This window comes from Zalophus californianus, chromosome 13 (assembly GCF_009762305.2).
Source record: "Zalophus californianus isolate mZalCal1 chromosome 13, mZalCal1.pri.v2, whole genome shotgun sequence".
Classification (NCBI taxonomy): Eukaryota; Metazoa; Chordata; class Mammalia; order Carnivora; family Otariidae; genus Zalophus; species Zalophus californianus.
In genome coordinates, this window is record NC_045607.1 from 91097301 (window position 1) to 91115836 (window position 18536).

Here is an 18536-nt window from a genome sequence, read left to right on the forward strand (position 1 = left end):
AAATTGGACACCTCAGGCTCAGAAGAAATGGTGGAGGCCTTATTCCAGAATCTGAGCAAAGCTGAGGGAGGTTTTCAGTACTCAGGGAAGGATGCTGTCAACAGAGTGGCCCCTCTCCCCACCTGATACTTCCACCAACCCCACCCCCCCTCCACTTTTACCTGGTTTGTCCGCCTGCTCTCACCTTGTTCATGAACATGTCCCTCGTCCCTCTTCAGGGGCATATTCTGACCCAGGACTACACATGTAATGTTGTGTAACCATCCGCAAGCTCTGGTTCCAAACATTTTCAGCCCCCCAAAGGGAGACCCCATGCCCACCAAGAGTCCCTCCCTAATTTCCCCTCCCCCGGCCTCTGGCAACCATTAGTCTGCTTTCTGTTTCTATAGATTGACCGGTTCTGGATTATTTCATATAAACAGAGCCAAGAGTGCTTTAATGATTAAATCAATGGTGTAAGGTGCTTGATTCCAGCACACGTGCATTGCTTCAGGCCATGGTAACGAGGACGACAAAAGCGTCTAACAGAGAAATACTGGCGCTGTCTCTGAATTAAGCCTAGTTCTGACTCCGGTAGATGGTTTCACAGTGTCCTCCTGGTGGGGTGGGGTTTCCACCAGCCTCTTCGTGTCCATGCAGAGGGCAGAGGAGGCAGCAGAACAGGGAACACGGAAAGACTAGGTCTAACGCTTGCCGGTTTGTCAATCAAGGATGTAGGAGAAGCCTTCGACAAGTATGATGAAGAAGAATTCCATGTTTCCATACCCATTCGATGTAAAAAAGATGTTCTGGAGAAGAAACAGATCCTGGGTCTGTTTGCAGTAATTGGGCAATAATTACTGGCTGGCTTCTCCTCAGGTCTCCTCGGTTGTACAAAAGGAACGGTCCCCTTAACTTTCTTCTCCGACTTCTAACCCCCCTTCTTGCCCTTTCTAGGTAAATGTTTCCATGTTGAGGAGGCTCCTCCTCTGTCTTTCAGGATAGTTAGCCAACTGTGGAGCTGCCCCAAGTTGATGTATGCAGATGTCCTCAAAGTGGAGGGGACAGTGGTAGAGCCCCTGTCAAGCCAGTCCTGCAAGGGGAGGGGATGAGAGAGTCAGTGACCATCATGTCCTGGCCCCCAGAACCCCCAGGCCTGCCCCTTCTAGATGTTTGCTGGTCAGCTCGGAGACGCAGACCCGCATGTTCAGCCTTTACACGAAGCTGTTGCCTGTGTCTGCGGGAAGCTATGGTTTGTCACATGTCTTTGAGGAACTGTCATCAGTGTGGCGATGAGAATTCTAACTCAGCTTAGGCCAGGAAGAGATCGTTGTACTTTTAATGTGCCATTGGCTATTTTACATTACAATTTGTTGACCCTTTTATTTGTCCCACTATGTGTTCGTGTTATGAAAACCTTGATGAAGCATTTGAACAGTAAGCAACTTGAAAGTGCTTCCTGTGAAACCCTCTGATTCATTTGGGCTCTGGCTAGAGCACAGTGAAATGGTGAGTGTACTGTCATCTGTGACTGAGATTATGTCAAAGTAACCACTTCAAACTCTCAAATCAGATTGGATTTTGTGTTCAAAGACTCAGGGTCTAGGCTGGGAGCTGTAGGAACCAGGTCTTCCCAAGTCAAGTTTGTGCAATTGAGTTCATGAAGAATGTACATCCGGAACATCACCCTACTTGGTTCCAGAGGGATGTCATCGACATGTCTCTCACATTACAGCTTTGGGTCATCCACAAGAATTCTCTTCCATAAGTTAATTTAGTGCACTGAGAAAAGGGTTGGCTAGGAGAGAATCAGGGTAGAATCTAATGATGTGGGTAATAATGATTAGTGCTAATTAATGACCCCTCTCAGACAGCCATCTGGCCACTCTCCCTTGTCAAGAAAAACCATCCCTCCCTCTTAAAATCCACAGCCTCCCATCCCGTTTGCTGCCTCCGGTCACCCAGCATCTAGGGACCATCCCCCAGCCTGTAAAACGTACCTCAAGGGTCCACCAGAAACCCTGTAGTTTTCCATTTAGTGAAGGCCGTAATAACAGATATGTGCCATCTTTCAACTTCATTTTTTTAAAAGAGGGTAGGAACCTACCAGAAATCAAGCCAAAAGATTCAGAACATGAATATAATTTATGGTCAGTTTCCTATTGCTCTATTATCTTCCTTTTGTCTGAAGTGAGTCCATCTCCGCATGGTTGATTGTCTAATCTGTCTGGCCTTAGGTTTTGTGTGTGTGTTATGGAATTTTATCATGTGTGTCTATCTTAACAGCATAATCTCCCAGCTCTTGACCTACACCACGCATGTACACACACTCACACATGCATCACACACACACATCACACTACACACCACAAATACACCACATCACACCCACATCTCACGCACCGCATACATACCGCACACACATATCAGAGGTGCACACCACACACGTACACACACATAAACCACACACATACGTACAGTCCTCACACACACCATATCACGAGTACGCACACCACATCACCCCCACATACCACACACCACACACCGCTCTCCTCTGCGATCTGTTTCACTTCCCCTTGTTCCCCATGGCCTGTGTCACCAGCAGAGAGTCCCCATCCCTGGTTGGACTGAGCCCCACGCTCCAGCCCCCCTGGCTCTGTATTCCAGGTCCTTCCAGGCCATGCTCACCTCCAGCGTGGAGCCCTGCACAGCTTCTTCCTGCTCTTGCCCACGTGCAGCAGGACAGAGCCTTCAGCAGCCCTCAGCCTTGACATCCTTGTTCTCACCAGCCCAGGGATTAGCTCATTTTTGAGGATGTGTCTGTTTTGCGATGAAGTTTTCCTTCCTGAGGCTTCTACTCGGTGGTGCAGCAGGAGGGAGGATGGCCTTTCCGAGCGTGAATCACATCATGAATTAGTGAGATTAGATTTAGATCTAGTGCTTGCAAAGAGAAACACAGTTGGTCCTCACTTTGGGGTTCCATATTTTCGAGCTCCCTGCTGTCTAAAGTGTACCTGTAACCCCCAGATCGGGACTTTGTGTGCCATTGTGTGGTCATTCACAGACCTGCCCAGAGCCGTGGAAATTTAGAATTGCCCGATGCACATGTTGCTCGCTGAGGCCCCGCAAGACGACACCTGCCTACCTGTTCCAGCTCATATTGTAAACAAGTGTCCTTTCTGTGGTCTATATAGTCCTAGGTTTTTTGCTTTTTTTTTTTTTTTTGCCTTTTGTTGGTGACTTTGCTGTTTTAAATCCTCCCAGTGATGGTGCTGAAGTGCGGTCTGGCGTTCCTAAGCACCAGAATGCTGTGATGTGTCTTATGGAGAAAACACACGTTAGATAAGCTTCCTTCAGGTGTGCATTAACAGCAGTGCTGGCCGTGAGTTCAATGTCAGTGAATCAACAATACATATTAATAGGGTGTCTTCAGACAGAAACACACGTAAAATGAGATTATGGCATGATTGATGAAAATACTGGGACCAGAGGCCCAAAGGAACCTAACTCCGTATTTCCCCAGGAGCAGTGGTTTGCTAATTCAGTGTTCTCAGAACATTCTAGAACTTCAGTACCGCCAGTGCAGGTCACAGGAGGCGCGCCAGGCAGCCCCTTCTTCCAGGCCTCACTCGGCTTTGTTCTGTGACCACTCTCCTCTGCAGGCTACTTTCTGAACTTTCTGGAGCCAGTGAACAACATCACCATAGTCCAAGGCCAGACAGCCATTCTGCACTGCAAGGTGGCCGGAAACCCCACCCCCACGGTGCGGTGGCTGAAGAACGATGCCCCCGTGGTGCAGGAGCCGCGGCGCGTCATCATCCGCAAGACAGAATACGGTTCCCGGCTGCGAATCCAAGATCTGGACACGACAGACACCGGCTACTACCAGTGCGTGGCCACCAACGGCGTGAAGACCATCACCGCCACCGGCGTCCTGTTTGTGCGGCTCGGTGAGTTGGGGCTGCCCGGGTGTGCGGTTAGCACATGGCAACGCTCCCGGCCCCAGAACAGGAGATCAGTGTGCACTTCGAAAGTGAACACGCACAAGGCCACAGAAGGGAAACCACTAAAACCATTCCCCGAGGCCTCTCGCATTGTGCACGAGCTCCTGGCTTAACCTGTTCCCCATTTACTAGTTATAAAAGAAAATAGGCACACGTGGAGTGGTCTGGAAACCTGCAGTGAAGAAAATAACCCCAGACGCAAAGGTGAGCTTCGAGGCAGAGGGGGACGGTCGCGTGTCAGGAGGTGGCTCCCCGGAGAGGCCAGCCGCGCTGAGGGAGACAGGCAGCTGCTGTGCACAGAGGCCTGGGCCCCGCCGGGACCGAGGGCCGGAGCAGGGCGCGGTGACGGTCCCCCGCGCGCACGCTCGGCACAGGTGGCCACAGGGAGCCACGCGTCTTCTCTCATCCCAGTGGCGAGATGGTCCCCGAGCTGTCCCAGCCCGGCCACACAGGCTCCAGACCATTCGGGCCCCAGCTGGGATATCGATCTTGTGAATCAAGGTTAGATGAGGAGAGAGCAAGAAAAATACCTCCAAACGTTTCTGCATAAACAGAGAGCGTGCCCCTTCCACATTTTGTGGTTTTCGCCATCCCTGGCCTATAATCTTGAGCAACAGCAGAGCCTGGCCAGAGGATGGCTCCCCACAAATGAGCACACTGGGCTGTGGCCGCCTTTACCATCGGTGGCATTGGAAAAACGTTTGATTCCAAATTGTGAAATATTAATAACCTGTCTTTTTTTTTTTCCTTTTTAGGTCCAACACACAGCCCAAATCATAATTTTCAGTAAGTATCTGTTTCCCTCAAACCATTTTCTCATTCCCCGAGGGTTTCCATTATGGAAGAACCCAGGATTGAAATCCAGCAACGACATGTCTTTGCCGAATTTGCTGGACGTTGGCTGGACTTCACACAAGGATGGCAACGTGCTTGCTCTCGGCTTGGAACACCGCTGGAGTTTCCATGGCTTCACGTCAGGGAGAAATGTCATGAGGGTAGTGGTTGCTAGTTCCTTTTGGTGATCGTGACCTCACAAGGCAGCCAGAAGGGGTCTAGACGTACAGGCCGGGTTGCTGGGGACACCAGGGTCCTGGAAACAGGGAGGCGCTTCTCACCGAAATCCCGGCATCACCCACAACGGTACCACCAGCCACCAGTCTATGATGGGTGTGGCCACTGAGCCTCAGGGCATCCTCCAGTGTAGGCGGATGCCAGACCCCCCTTCAGAGGTGAGGACACTGAGGCTCAGAGCCTGGCTCGTGCATCTTTTTTTTTTTTTTTTAAGATTTTATTTATTTATTTTACAGGGAGACACACAGCGAGAGAGGGAACACAAGCAGGGGAGTGGGAGAGGGAGAAGCAGGCTTCCCACTGAGCAGGGCTGGCTCGTGCATCTTTATCAAGCCGTGGCTGGGTCCTGGCTGTGAACCCAGGCATCTTTTCCCTGATACCTCATCTCTCCATGTACCCGTCCATTTGGGGAGATTCTCCTCTGGACCCTATATGTTCTGTCATCCTATGCCCGAGAACCACTCTCTTTGGGCTTGTGTTTGAGGTTAGCAGGGGCTCCTGGGCTCCCCATTTCTTGTCCAGACAAATCAGAGAGTCATTGCTTCACCTCCAAATGTTGTGAATGGTGACACAGATGCTACGTGTTGGTTAGCGTTTGCTCTTCCCCCAGCTTCTCGTCAACACTGTGGCCACTGGGGTGGGTGCGTGGACAGGGGCCCAGAAGCATACACCGGGCACCATTTGCAGAAGGTAGATTTTTGAGAACATCGTGTGCTGAGCAGTATTATCAAAGCATTTGTCCTTAACAATCATTTGTGCATAGAACGAGGCAGGAAGAAATTATATCAAGACCACAGCTAGGAGCCTTTGGAAAAGGTGTCCGTGCTTTCAAAAGTTGACCTATTTTATTTTTTCATACTTAGACATCTTACATATATAAATATTATATAATATAGACATGCAATATTGGAAAAACAGGTAAATATAATTTATGTGTAGTAGACTGTAATTTATTAAATATGTAAATATCAATTGTATTTGCATATTTAAATTTTATATAAAAACTCAGCAATATTTTTGCATCTGTTTTCTTCTGGTTTTAAATTAAGGATTCAGTTAACACATTCCCGTCTATCATTCGGGCCGTTCTGGTAAAGTGAAACTTTCCGCATCCCGTCCCCACAGCCTATGCCCTGGGACTGCCTCCACGGTCTGGTGGGAGTGCTGGGGCAGAGGACCTCTCTCTGCGTCTAGCACATGTGTGTGCCTGGAGAGAGAGCCCATCCCGCTGCCGTTCACTTTCTTACCTAAAGGACATTATACTTGACAAGTCTGATGAGTGGGGTGTCTGCATATTTTAAATTCCCCGGATTGCCTTTCTCCCCATCTCTGTCCCACAGTGACAAGAATTTCCCTTGTCCCATGTCCTTCCTGGTCACCCTGTGTGTGTCCCGAGATGGGTGTTCGTTTCTCTAGAGGAGATTCGGAAGAGTAGACTTGCAGAGACAAGGGATGCACCTTTTTAAAAAATTTTTTTATTGTATGTTAATCACCATATATTACATCATTAGTTTTTGATGTAGTGTTCCACGATTCATTGTTTGTGCGTAACACCCAGTGCTCCACGCAGAACGTGCCCTCTTTAATACCCATCACCAGGCTAACCCGTCCCCCACCCCCTCCCCTCTAGAACCCTCAGTTTGTTTTTCAGAGTCCATCGTCTCTCATGGTTCGTCTCCCCCTCCTATTTCCCCCCTTCATTCTTCCCCTCCTGCTATCTTCTTCTTTTTTTTTTAACATATATTGTATTATTTGTTTCAGAAGTACAGATCTGTGATTCAACAGTCTTGCACAATTCACAGCGCTCACCATAGCACATACCCTCCCCAATGTCTATCACCCAGCCACCCCATCCCTCCCACCCCCACCACTCCAGCAACCCTCAGTTTGTTTCCTGAAATTAAGAATTCCTCGTATCAGTGATGTCATATGATACATGTCTTTCTCTGATTGACTTAATTTCACTCAGCATAACACCCTCCAGTTCTATCCACGTCGTTGCAGATGGCAAGATCTCATTCCTTTGGATGGCTGCATAATATTCCAGTGTGTGTGTGTGTGTGTGTGTGGGTGTATGTATACATATATATATATATATATATATATATACCACGTCTTCTTTATCCATTCATCTGTCGATGGACATCTTGGCTCTTTCCACAGTTTGGCTCTTGTGGACATTGCTGCTATAAACATTGGGGTGCACGTACCCCTTCGGGTCCCTACATTTGTATCTTTGGGGTAAATACCCAGTAGTGCAATTGCTGGATCGTATGGTAGCTCTATTTTCAACTTTTTGAGGAACCTCCATACTGCTTTCCAGAAGGGATGCACCTTTTTTATAAGCAATCCTGCCCCGGAGGCAGGCACAGGTTGCTTCCCTGCCACGTGAGGACCCGTTTCTCCTTAACTTCCAAGGTGATTACCAAATATGTTCGTGTTTGCTACTCTGAAGAGGAAAGCCCATAGTGGCCCCTGTATTCTCCCTGCCCTGCCACCAGGCATGCTTGCTCGCTGATGGACGTTTCTTGACACTCCTGGTTCCTCTTTGTCAACTGTCTCTTCATAGTTTTTGCATACTGCCCTAACATTGTTCCTTACTGATTTTTAGTAATTATTTATCTCTTATGTCTTGATCATACAGAAACTAAAATTTTTCTCTCATTTATCAATAGTCACCAATAATTGTATGGTTTTCATGCTGTGTCTTGTGAAAGAACACCCTAATTTCCTTGAAAAATTCTGATGGTATTTTGATTGGAATTATAATGAATTTTAAGGTAAAGTTGGTGAAAATTAACATCTAAATTGAATTGCCTGTCAAGGACTTCTTTCTTTGAACTTTAAGGTACGCTTTTTTCCCCCAACATTTTATTTTATTTTATTTATTTATTAGACAGAGAGAGACAGCGTGCCCATGAGTGGGAGGGAGGGCAGAGGGAGAGGGAGAAGCAGACTCCCCGCTGAGCAGGGAGCTCGATATGGGACTCGATCCAGGACCCCGGGATCATGACCTGAGCCGAAGGCAGACGCTTAACCGACTTAACCGACTGAGCTGTCCAGGTGCCCGAGATCTTTTTTAATACAATACTATCACTTTCCCTCTAAGTGCCACCCAGGCGCTCCCTACCTTCTTTTTAATTGCATTTGCTAGGAACCTTTTACTGTTCTTGTCTCACTTTTTTTTTTTCCAACCTTTCTGTGTTGTTTTATGCAGGTGTCTTGTAAATAGCGTGTAAGTACATTTTTTGGAGGTCGGTGAGGAGGGTTTTCCATTCTGGAAGTGCAGGGTGTGGTGCGTGTAGGTTAAGTTAATTTTATTTTTATTTTTAATTTTATTTATTTTTATTACGTTACGTTAGTCACCATACAGTACATCGTTAGTTTTTGATGTAGTGATCCACGATTCATTGTTTGCGTATAACACCCAGTGCTCATTTTAACAAATGTACAAGATTCATTCTGAGTCAACCCCTCTTTAATTGGCCTTGTGCCTACTGAGTGAAGGTTAGTTGTTTCAACTGGTGCAGACCGTCTTGCGGGAACATCTGTCCCTGTCTCCCTGTCCCTGTGGGCGTGAGTCCTCCGGCGGCCACGATCTGGGAGTGGAATTGTAGATGTACACCTCCCACACCTCCAGGTACGGCCAGGCTCCTAGGAACCTCCCTCCCAAGCGGCTAAGGAACTCCTGGTCCGTCCAGCAAAGCGTGAGTCCTTATTTCCCCACATCTCCCAGCACGGATTATCAGAACTTAACATTTTGCCCGTGTCTTGGGTGTCAAATAGTAATATAGAGTAATTTTACATTAAATCTCACTTGTCTGGTTAATAGAGAAGTTGAACATATTTTGTTGGCTTAATAGCCATTGAATGGCCCGTCCATACGCAGTCTGTCCTCTTTATTTGCAAATTCCGCGTTTGCACGTTTTCTTACTCGCTAAAATTTCCATGTAACTCGAAATCAGTCTTCAGGCCATTTTTGCTGTCACTCATGGACGTGTGCGGAGCAGTGAAACATGTTTGTTGCTCACGCACACGTTACAGCTGAGGTCTGTGTTCTTGTCTCAGCTACCCCCATGGCAAACACTGTGTTTTCGCAGCCTGTTCGCATTTTGTGCTTTCCATGGGTGATTTCGCTGTGTAGGACGGCCTTGAGCACAGCGCTGAAGTGCTCCCTAGAGTTCCTGAGCACCAGAAAGCTGGGATGGGCCCCATGGAGAAAACTCGTGTGTTAGATAAACTTCCTTCAGGCGTGAGTTATGGTGCTGTGGGCCCTCAGCTCGACGTTAATGAATCACCGACACACATAAAACAAGGTTACGTATTGATTGGATACTGAAAATGTTATGACCCCAGACTTGCAGAAAACCATCTCTGTATTTCCCGTAGGAGCCGTGGTTCAGTATTTACTTATTCAGTGTTTGCGACGCCCTTACAGAAAATAATTACTGCAAATAACCAGAATAGACTGTACTTGACCCGTTTTGTCTTTTTCTTACTGATTTGCAAGAGTTTTAAACTAGATTCTGGATATAACTTTTACATAGCTTTTACTCCATCTGGAATGATTTTTATGCTGGTATAAGCTGGGACTCTACGGTAATATTTTTCTATATCAATGGCCTAGTCTTTGGCACCGTCTAATGAACAGCCCCATCTGTATTCATTAAATTTAATGTCACCTGTGTCATATGTGAAATTTCTGTACATGTGGATCTGCTCCTGAGCTCTATTTTGTTCCAGTAGCTTCTGTACTTGGAATAATATCACAGTATTCAGACAGTATAGCTTTGCAATATATCTTGACATATGTAGAGAAATTTTCTCACTCTGCTGCTGTGGACTGAATTATGTCTCCCCCCATCCTCCCCAAATCACACATTAAAGCCTTAAACCCCTGGGCCATGTGACAGTATTAGAGGTACGGCCTTTAAGGAGGAAATTACAGTTAAATGAAGTCATAAGGGTGGGACCCTGATCCTATAGGACTCATGTCCTTACAAGAAGAGGAAGACCTATCAGAGCTCTTTCTGTCTACCGTGTGAGGACACAGGAAGAAGGTGGCCATCTATAAGCCACGAGCTGAAGAGCCTGGCACTTTGATACTGAACTTCTCAGCCTCCAGAACTATGAAAAGTCAGGTTGACCCATCTGGGCTAATTGTTACCGCAGCCTGGACTGACTCATACATCCCCCTTCTTACTCTACCATTTCTTTTAGATTTCTTTGCCATTGTCTTTTACTCTTCCATCAGGATTTTTGTCAGTTTGTATTTTTATTAGAATCACATAGTAGAAGTCTGATTTTTGCAGTTACTTTTTCAGATACTAAAGTGATTCTGTGTTTTTTCTCCTTTGAATTTATTAATATTATGTTACAAAATAGAGCTCCTAGTGTTGAGTCGCTTTACAGTTCCAGCCTGAAATCCACTCGAGGAGGGTGAGTTATTCTTTCAATGGGCTGCTGAATCGATCTGCTACTTTGTGCTGGCAGACGACCTTCTACACTCAGGTTATCTTGTCGTCGGATGTGCCCACACGTGACTGTGATTGTCTTTCAGTAGACTAACCTCCACCTCCTTGGGGCGTCTCTGGAAATTAACCAAAACCAAGACAGAAAGAGGGGAGATCAGTGGGCTTGAGACAAATTTGTCCACAAGTTCTCCATTTTTGTCACTGGAGTGTCCCTACCTCGTCCCACCTGTGACTCCTCTCGAGCCATTTCCGTAGGCTCTACCCTTGTTGGACCAGCAGGGGGCCTGTGCCTGCAAACGGAGAGCTGAACAGCGAGTACTAGTGGGGCCTCGGTCGATCCCCGAGTGCAGCGGGAACGGCTGCAGTGACCCCCCCACCCCCAGGCTCACTGCCCCGGCGGCTGCCCTCACACAGCCACACCTGGAGACCCCGGCAGAGCGCCGGATGCTGGTTCGTGTGTGTCGAGTGAGGTGAAGGGATTTACTGCCGTTAAAACCCTGCTTTTCCTTTCATGCTTTTGAAGCAAAGGTGAGGAAGGTGTGTAGATGGGGAACAAAGACTTTAAGAACAGGCTGTGACTGTACAGATACAGGTTCAAAGGCGGCATTATTGAAGCTTACTCAAGTAGCAGCTTGGATAACGTGGGGGGATTAATGTGAGGCTATGTGTCTCATGTTTCATACATGGGTTCCATTTTTATCTGCTCTTTTAAAAAGTGGTTTGTGTTCACGATGACAGACCCGTACGTACACCGCGGGGTAGCCTGGTGGCACGGGCATGTGGTGACCAGGGCGGGACAGGGGTGGCCCCTGAAACCTGCCCTGGTTCCTACATTGCTGTCCGGGGCCAACGTCATGGCCACATGTGTGCACACGCACAATGTGCTTCGACAGATGCTGCTTGAAGGGAGACGTGTTGTTCTTTTGGACAATTACAAGTTCTGTTAGTGATCGGCCTCTGGGAAATCGTCTTCCCCGGAGCCGTGTCCTGAGCCCTTTTCTTACTTCACAAAGTGCAGGTGACTCCAAGGCTTTGCCCGCTCACCACCCATATGCTCATGGCCCTGGAAGCCCCATTTCCTGGTCTGTCTCCCCATCTCCAGGCCCCTTGGATGCCCAGGGGCATCTCCGGGCGGATGACTCAGAGGCACCCCACAGTTGGCGTGTCTGAACAGAACTCGGCTATCTGCTCCCTCCTTTTGGGGAACTGTCATAATCGAGTTCAAACTTTATCCTAATTATAGGAAAATAGCACTATAAAAAAAAAAAAAAAAACATGCACTGAAACTGCCAACAAGCCAGTGATTTAAAATGACTTCAGGAGAAACCAAGCTGCCTTACCGTTGGTAAGTAAACTCGCTCAGGCAAAAGGCTGACAGCGAGCATTTGATGTTAAAGCCATTAAACCACCAACCTAATCAAACTGAGCTGGAAGGAGGAGAGAAGCCAGTCTGACTTTTTTTCCTCCATGACTTTTTGTTAGGATAGGTTCGATTTCTCGGAAAATGTAACTCCTTAAATCCCATAGTGCCGAACTTGAATAAAAGATAGAAAACTTAATCCATTTTAAGATTATGTGATGCAGGCAGTTAAGTGACAAAGAGACCACCGTGGGTAAAGTCAAAGAATACACACACCCTCCTTAATTCAGACCAGAGCGACCCAGACAAAAGTGTTTGCGCTTTAGCAGTAATGATGGTATTAATGCTGGACGTGTAGTAACACAGTAAATGCCTCCATTTGGTCTTTTTGTTTTCACTTGAGCCCATGCGTGAGCTGTTTTGCCCTAGTATGCACGGATGAGAGCTTTTCACGCACCGACCCCCAAAGTCACGCAAGGAAATACCAACCTTCCAAGGTTTGTCCAGGAGGGACCAGCCCCCTGAACACAGTAGAGGAGAATTACACTTACTTCCCAGTGAACTGGTAACACCCGAGCTGCCGTTTCTCTGCCTCTGGCCACCTGGTGTGATCCTGGCCTTGGAGATGGTTTCTGAGAGGTTCTGCTGATTGGGTTTTTATGACCTGAATGTTGGTGTTGGGTGTGTTCAGTTGGACCCAGTCGACACTTTTGCCACATCTAATACGACGTCAGTGTAACTGGATGCTAGGACTATTTCCTCTTGGAATTAGAAATATAAAGCATGGTGTCTTATTTTTAAGGAAAGCATTCACTCATTTAACAAATTTATATTAAGGGCCGACTATGTGCCGGGCCCTGTTCAAGGTGTTGTGAATACAACAATGAATGAAGCAGACAGAAACTAAAAGTTCCTGCCATGGGGTGCTTACATCCTCTTGGGAGACTCTGGTGCCTGGCTTCTTTCATGAAATGTAATATCTGAAAGATTCTTCCTGTGGTTTATTCCTATTTATTGATGGTATCAAGAAATGAAGATACTACAGTATCTTTATTCACCCGTTGATAGACATTTGGGTTTCCAGTTTGGGGCAGTTACAAGTAAGGCTGCTTTGAATGTTTGTGTTCAAGTATTTTTGTGAGCATGTTTTCATTTCTCCGGACTACATCCTGGCTGTGGGATTACTGGGTCAGATGGTCAGTATGTACATGAACCGTAAGAAATGGCCGAACTCTTCCTCAGAGTGGTCTTTCCATTTCCTGCTGCCACCAGCAGTGGGTGAGAGTACCAGCTGTCCCACATCCCCACCAACTTGTGGTGTCACCTGATATTAGCCTTTCAGCATCTTGTGTTGTGATGATTCGTGGTGGTTTAATCTATATTTTCTCATCACCAAAAGTGAGACTGTCTTTTCAGGCCACACTTCTGTGAAGTATCTCTTAGGCTTTTGTCCAGTTTTACTGTGGTGTTTTTCTTCCTGTTGAGTTACAGGGGTTCTTTATATATTCTGTGTACAATTCCTTTGTCAATGAAAAAATTACATAAAATGTTTTCTCCCAGTCTGCGGTTTGCCTTTTTAGTTTCTTAATGCTGTCTTTTGATGAGCAGGAAAATTTAAAAGTTTTTTTTTTTTAAAGATCTATTTATTTTTTTGAGAGAGACAGAGCACAAGCAGGAGGGGCAGAGGGAGAGAGAATTGGAAGCAGACTCAGCGCCGAGCAGGGAGCCCGACATAGGGCTCGATCCCGTGACCCTGAGATCAGACCTGAGCTGAAACCGAGAGCTGGCTGCTTAACCCATTGCACCACCCAAGCACTCCAGGAAACTTTAATTTTGATAAGTCTAATTTATCATTTTTTTTCCTCTTACGCATTGTGTCTGAGAAATCTTTGCCTTTGTTTACCTTGATACACTAGAGATATTTTCTGGTGTTTTTGTCTATAAGTGCTATAGTTTTAGCTTTTATGGTTAGGTCTACGTACGATCCATCTCAAAAGCAGTTTTTGTGTACAGTAGGAGTTATGGGTTTAAGTTTATTTTTTCCATATGAATATCTAGTTTGGGGCACCTGGGTGGCTCAGATGGTTAAGCATCTGCCTTCGGCTCAGGTCATGATCTCAGGGTCCTGGGATCGAGTCCCACATCGGGCTCCCTGCTCGGCGAGGTATTTGCTTCTCCCTCTATGCTCTCCCTTTCTCTCTCTATCTCAAATAAATAAATAAAATCTTTAAAGCAAAACAAAAACAAAAAAACCCCGAATATCCAGTTCTTCCAGCACCGTTTTTGAAACAATTGTCTGGTCATCCTCAAATGCCTTAGTGTCTTCCTTGAAAATCAGTTGACCATAGGTTAGGGTTTATTTTGAGCTTCTCTGTCATGTTCTATTGATCTGTCCATATATCCCAATATTACATTGTCTTCAAAGTTGTAACATTGTGGTAAATCTTACAATCAGTTCAAATTCACCTTCATTCTTCCTCTCTTTCATGATGTGGCTATTCTATTTTGCATTTACATGTAAGTTCTAGAATCAGTTTGTCAATTTCTACCAAAGTCTGAACTGGGATGTTTTTAACTTTCCATTTTGAAATAACTCCAATTGTACAGAAAAGTTACGAGAAGAGTAATTATAAGTAATCCCATATCTCTTTACCCAGGCTTGCTAACCATGATCTTGTCATATTTGATTTATCATTTTCCCGTACATATTTGTAATTATTCCTTTTCTTGAGCCACTTGAGAACTCGTCGCATTCTTTATGCCCCTTTTCCCTTTATACTTCAGTGTGTATTCCCTAAGATCAACCTATTTCCTTACAGAACAACAGCTTCAAATTCAGGGTGTTATGTGAGAATTGCCATTCATCTTCCAGTTTCTTTGATTGTTGCAGTAATGCTGTGTAGACCCCCTCTCTGGGACAGAACCTTCCCCTTGTTGGCTTTAGTGTTCTTTAATCTGGAACAGGTCCTCAGCCTTTCATGACATTTTTGATATGTCATTTTGATGAAATTTTGATAAATGCAAAGCAGTTATGGTACAGAATGTCTCTGAATTTGAATTTGGCTGATGTTTGCAATGTTCACGATTAGACGCTGCATATGCATTTTTTACTTTTTAAAGTATATAAGCGATGTTTCCTTTTCAGGGTCACACATCTGGAGGTACGTGATGTCAGTCTGCCCCTTATTGGTGCTATTAATTTTGCTCACTTGGTTATTTTCTCATTATATAGTTTTGTTTTTTTTCCCATAATTTAAAGTAATTTGTGAGGAAATCCTGCTAGGATTTTGGTAGGTGATATTGTACTTTGGGAGAACTGACTTCTTAAAACCATTGAATGTCCACCCGATGAATATGGTGTATTTTTCTATTTATGTAGGTTCTCTTTGCTTTCTCTCTACAGTATTTTGAGGTTTTAAGTGTGGAGGTCTTGTACATATTTTATTAGGCTTTTTTCTAAAGTATTTCAGCCATTTTTAAGTGTGTAACTCAGTGGTATTAAGTACATTCTCGTTGTTGTGCAACCATCACCACATGCTCTCCAGAACTTCTTCATCTTTCCAAACTGAAACTCTGTATCTGTTGAACAATGGCTCCCCATTTTCCCTTCACCCCAATTCTTAGCAACCATTATTCTACTTTCTGTCTCTATAAATTTGACTACTCTTGTGTGCTTTTAACGTTATTGTAAATAACTCTTTTTTAAAGAGATTTATTTATTTATTTGAGAGAGAGAGAGAGTGCAAGCAGTGGGGCGAAGCAGTGGGAGAGGGAGAGAATCCCAAGCAGACCCCGCACTGAGCACGGAGCCCCACACAGGGCTTGATCCCATGACCATGAGATCACGACCTGAGCCGAAACCAAGAGTCAGATGCTCAACTGAGCCACCAAGACGCCCCTGGAAATGATATTTTTTGTAAAATTTTTATTTGCTAATTGTTACATACAGAAATACAATTGATTGTATTGACCTTATCCTGTGGCCTTACTAAATCTCTATCAGTTTTAGTAGTTTAAAAATATATTCCTTAGGATTTTCTCTGTAAATTATGATATCAGGTGTGAGTAGAAACAGTCTTATTTCTTCCTTTCCAGTCTATAGGCCATTCATCTATATACCATTTATCTGTCTATCTCTCCATTGATCAATTGATCACTCTGTCTCCTGATCATCATGGTTAAGACTTCCATGGCAATGTCAGCTAGAGTTGGTAAGAGCATACAGGTTTGTCTTTTTCAATGTCTATGGGGAAGATGTTCCTTATGGTGAAATAATATTGCCTACATGTTCCTTGTAGGCTTCTGATAGATGCCCTTTTTTAGAGTAAGAAAGTGATTTTTTGTTTGTTGAGAGTTTTGGTAATGAATGAGTGTTAACTTTTGTCAATTGCTTTTTCCTTATCGACTGAGTTTATTACATGGTTTCCCTCTTTGTTTCTGTGTTTTCAGTGGCTGTTTTTGTTTTTGTTTTTGTTTCAGTGGCTGGTTTTTAAATGTTGAAATAACCTTGTACTCTTGGTTAGCCTAGTTGGTTCATTACCCATTTCTCTGTTGTCTTTTTATTTTGTTGGGTCCAGTCTGTCCTTGTTTTGTGAAGCATGTTGCCCATTTGGTCAGGGGTATTTTGGTCTGTAATGTCCTTGGACATCCTTGTGAGTCATCGATATCATTTGACCTGTGTCTCTTATTCCTTTATATTCTGAAAGAGTTTGTGTAAAATTACTGTTTCTTCCTTAAATGTTGGACAGAATTCACCAGTTTCTATTTATTTAGGGCTGGGGTTTTAATCATGGGAAGGTTTTTTTTTTTTTTAACAACTTAAAATTCCTAAAGACATTTAGGGCTATTCTGAGTTTTTATTTCTATTTCCACTAATTTTAGTGTATTGTGCTTTTCAAGGAATTTGCCCTGTTTTTCTAAGTTATTGGATCTGTGCTCATATATTTGTGCATAATGTTTCCTATTATCTTTTAACATCCATAGGGCCTTTGTTGATGTCCCCTTTTGCATTACTGATATTGGTAATGTGTGTTTTCTCTTTTTCTCTTCTCTTTTTCTTTTTCAGTTTTTCTAGGTATAAGCAATTTTGTGGGTTTTTTTTTTTTTTTAAGAACTAACTTTTGGCTTCATTGATTTTTCTCTTCCTTTTATATTGATTATGTTCTCTTCATTAGTATTTTCTGATTACTTCAGGTTTAATTTGACATTCTTTTTCCAGCTTTTTACAATATAAAACCTTATCTAATTTAAGCATTTAAAGCTATAAATTTCTCTTTAATTACTGTTTTAGCTGCATTCCACAATTTTTGGTATCCTGTTTTCTCTTTTCATATTTTATGTGAATTCCATTTAAACTACCAATTTTCCTGGGCGTCTGGGTGGCTCAGATGGTTAAGCATCTGCCTTTGGCTCAGGTCATGATCCCAGGGTCCTGGGCTCAAGTCCTGCGTCAGGCTCCCTGCTCCTTGGGAGCCTGCTTCTCCCTCTGCCTCTCTCTCTCTCTCTCTCTCTCTGTCTTTCATGAATAAATAAATAAAATCTTTAAAAAAATAATAAACTACCAATTTTCCTTGCATTTTCTTTTTTGAACCCAAAGGTTATTTAGAAGTGGACTATTTAATTTTCAAATATTTGCAGAGCTTCTAAATATCTTTTTTGTTCTTGATTTTTAATTTAATTCGATGTGATCTGAGATTTATGGTTCTGGTTCCATTAAATTTATTGTGAGTTATTTTGTGGCAAGAATCTGGTCTGTCTGGGTGATTGTGCCCCGTGCACTGAAACATGGATGCTGTCTCGCTGGGTATATTGGTTTACAAATGCAATTAGGTCAAGGGCAGTGATCAATGTTTCCACTGTTGTTTCTTCACGAATTTTTTATCTAGTTCGAGGAACTGCTAAGAGACAGGTGTTAACATTTCCAGCTGTAATTGTGTATTTTTCTGTTTTGTCCTCTAGTCCTGTCAACTCTTGTTCATGTATTTTGATGCTCTGATATTAGATATATTAATATTTATATCTTTTTTTATCCTGCTTATTGTTCACTGACAATGCTTGATTAGTTTGTAACTGTCTTTTAATCAACTCTGGAAAAATGTTGGCGATTATTTCTTCAAATCTTTTCCCCGGCTCCTTGGGTCTTTCTTCTCCTGAAATTTGATGTCACATCAGTTAGGCTCCCCCTTGTACTCGCCCACAGCTCACTGAGGCTCTGTTTATTTTTGGAAATCTTTTAATCTCTTTTTCAGTTTGGAAATATTCTTTTGACTTGTCATGCTTACCACTTTTTCCTCTTCTATCTAATCTGTGCATACCATCCAGAGAAGTGTTTATTGGGGATTATCTGTTTTAGTTTTTCCATTTGATTCTTTTACAGTTTTCATGTCTCCTGAAATTACCTGTGTTTTCATTACACTTTCTTCCATGCATTTTTTTTTTTTTTTTTTTAACCACAGCTAGAACTCCTGAAAGCTCTGGTCTCTAAGACTAACATCTGGATCATCTTTGGGTTTGTTTCTCTTGATGGGTTATACTTGCCTATTTCTTCATGTCTGCTAATTTTTCATTGTATACCCGACATTGTAGTTCGTACTCTAGATTTTGTTACCTTCCTCCAAAGAGTCTTTTGTTACTGCCTGCCTATTCAAT

General features: G+C 44.1%; 1 protein-coding gene across 2 annotated transcripts in view; it reads left to right on the plus strand.

Moving 5' to 3' along the window:
- Positions 1-18536, plus strand: part of ROR2 (receptor tyrosine kinase like orphan receptor 2) — a 192748-nt gene that overhangs the window by 159395 nt on the left and 14817 nt on the right. For both annotated transcript variants that reach the window (XR_003523683.1, XM_027615425.2), the window contains exons 3-4: positions 3642-3929; positions 4739-4769. Coding sequence is in view for 1 of the 2 variants with exons in the window: in XM_027615425.2 (XP_027471226.1) it covers positions 3642-3929; positions 4739-4769 (319 nt within the window). In the remaining variant the exon portion in view is untranslated. The remainder of the gene's footprint in view (positions 1-3641; positions 3930-4738; positions 4770-18536) is intronic.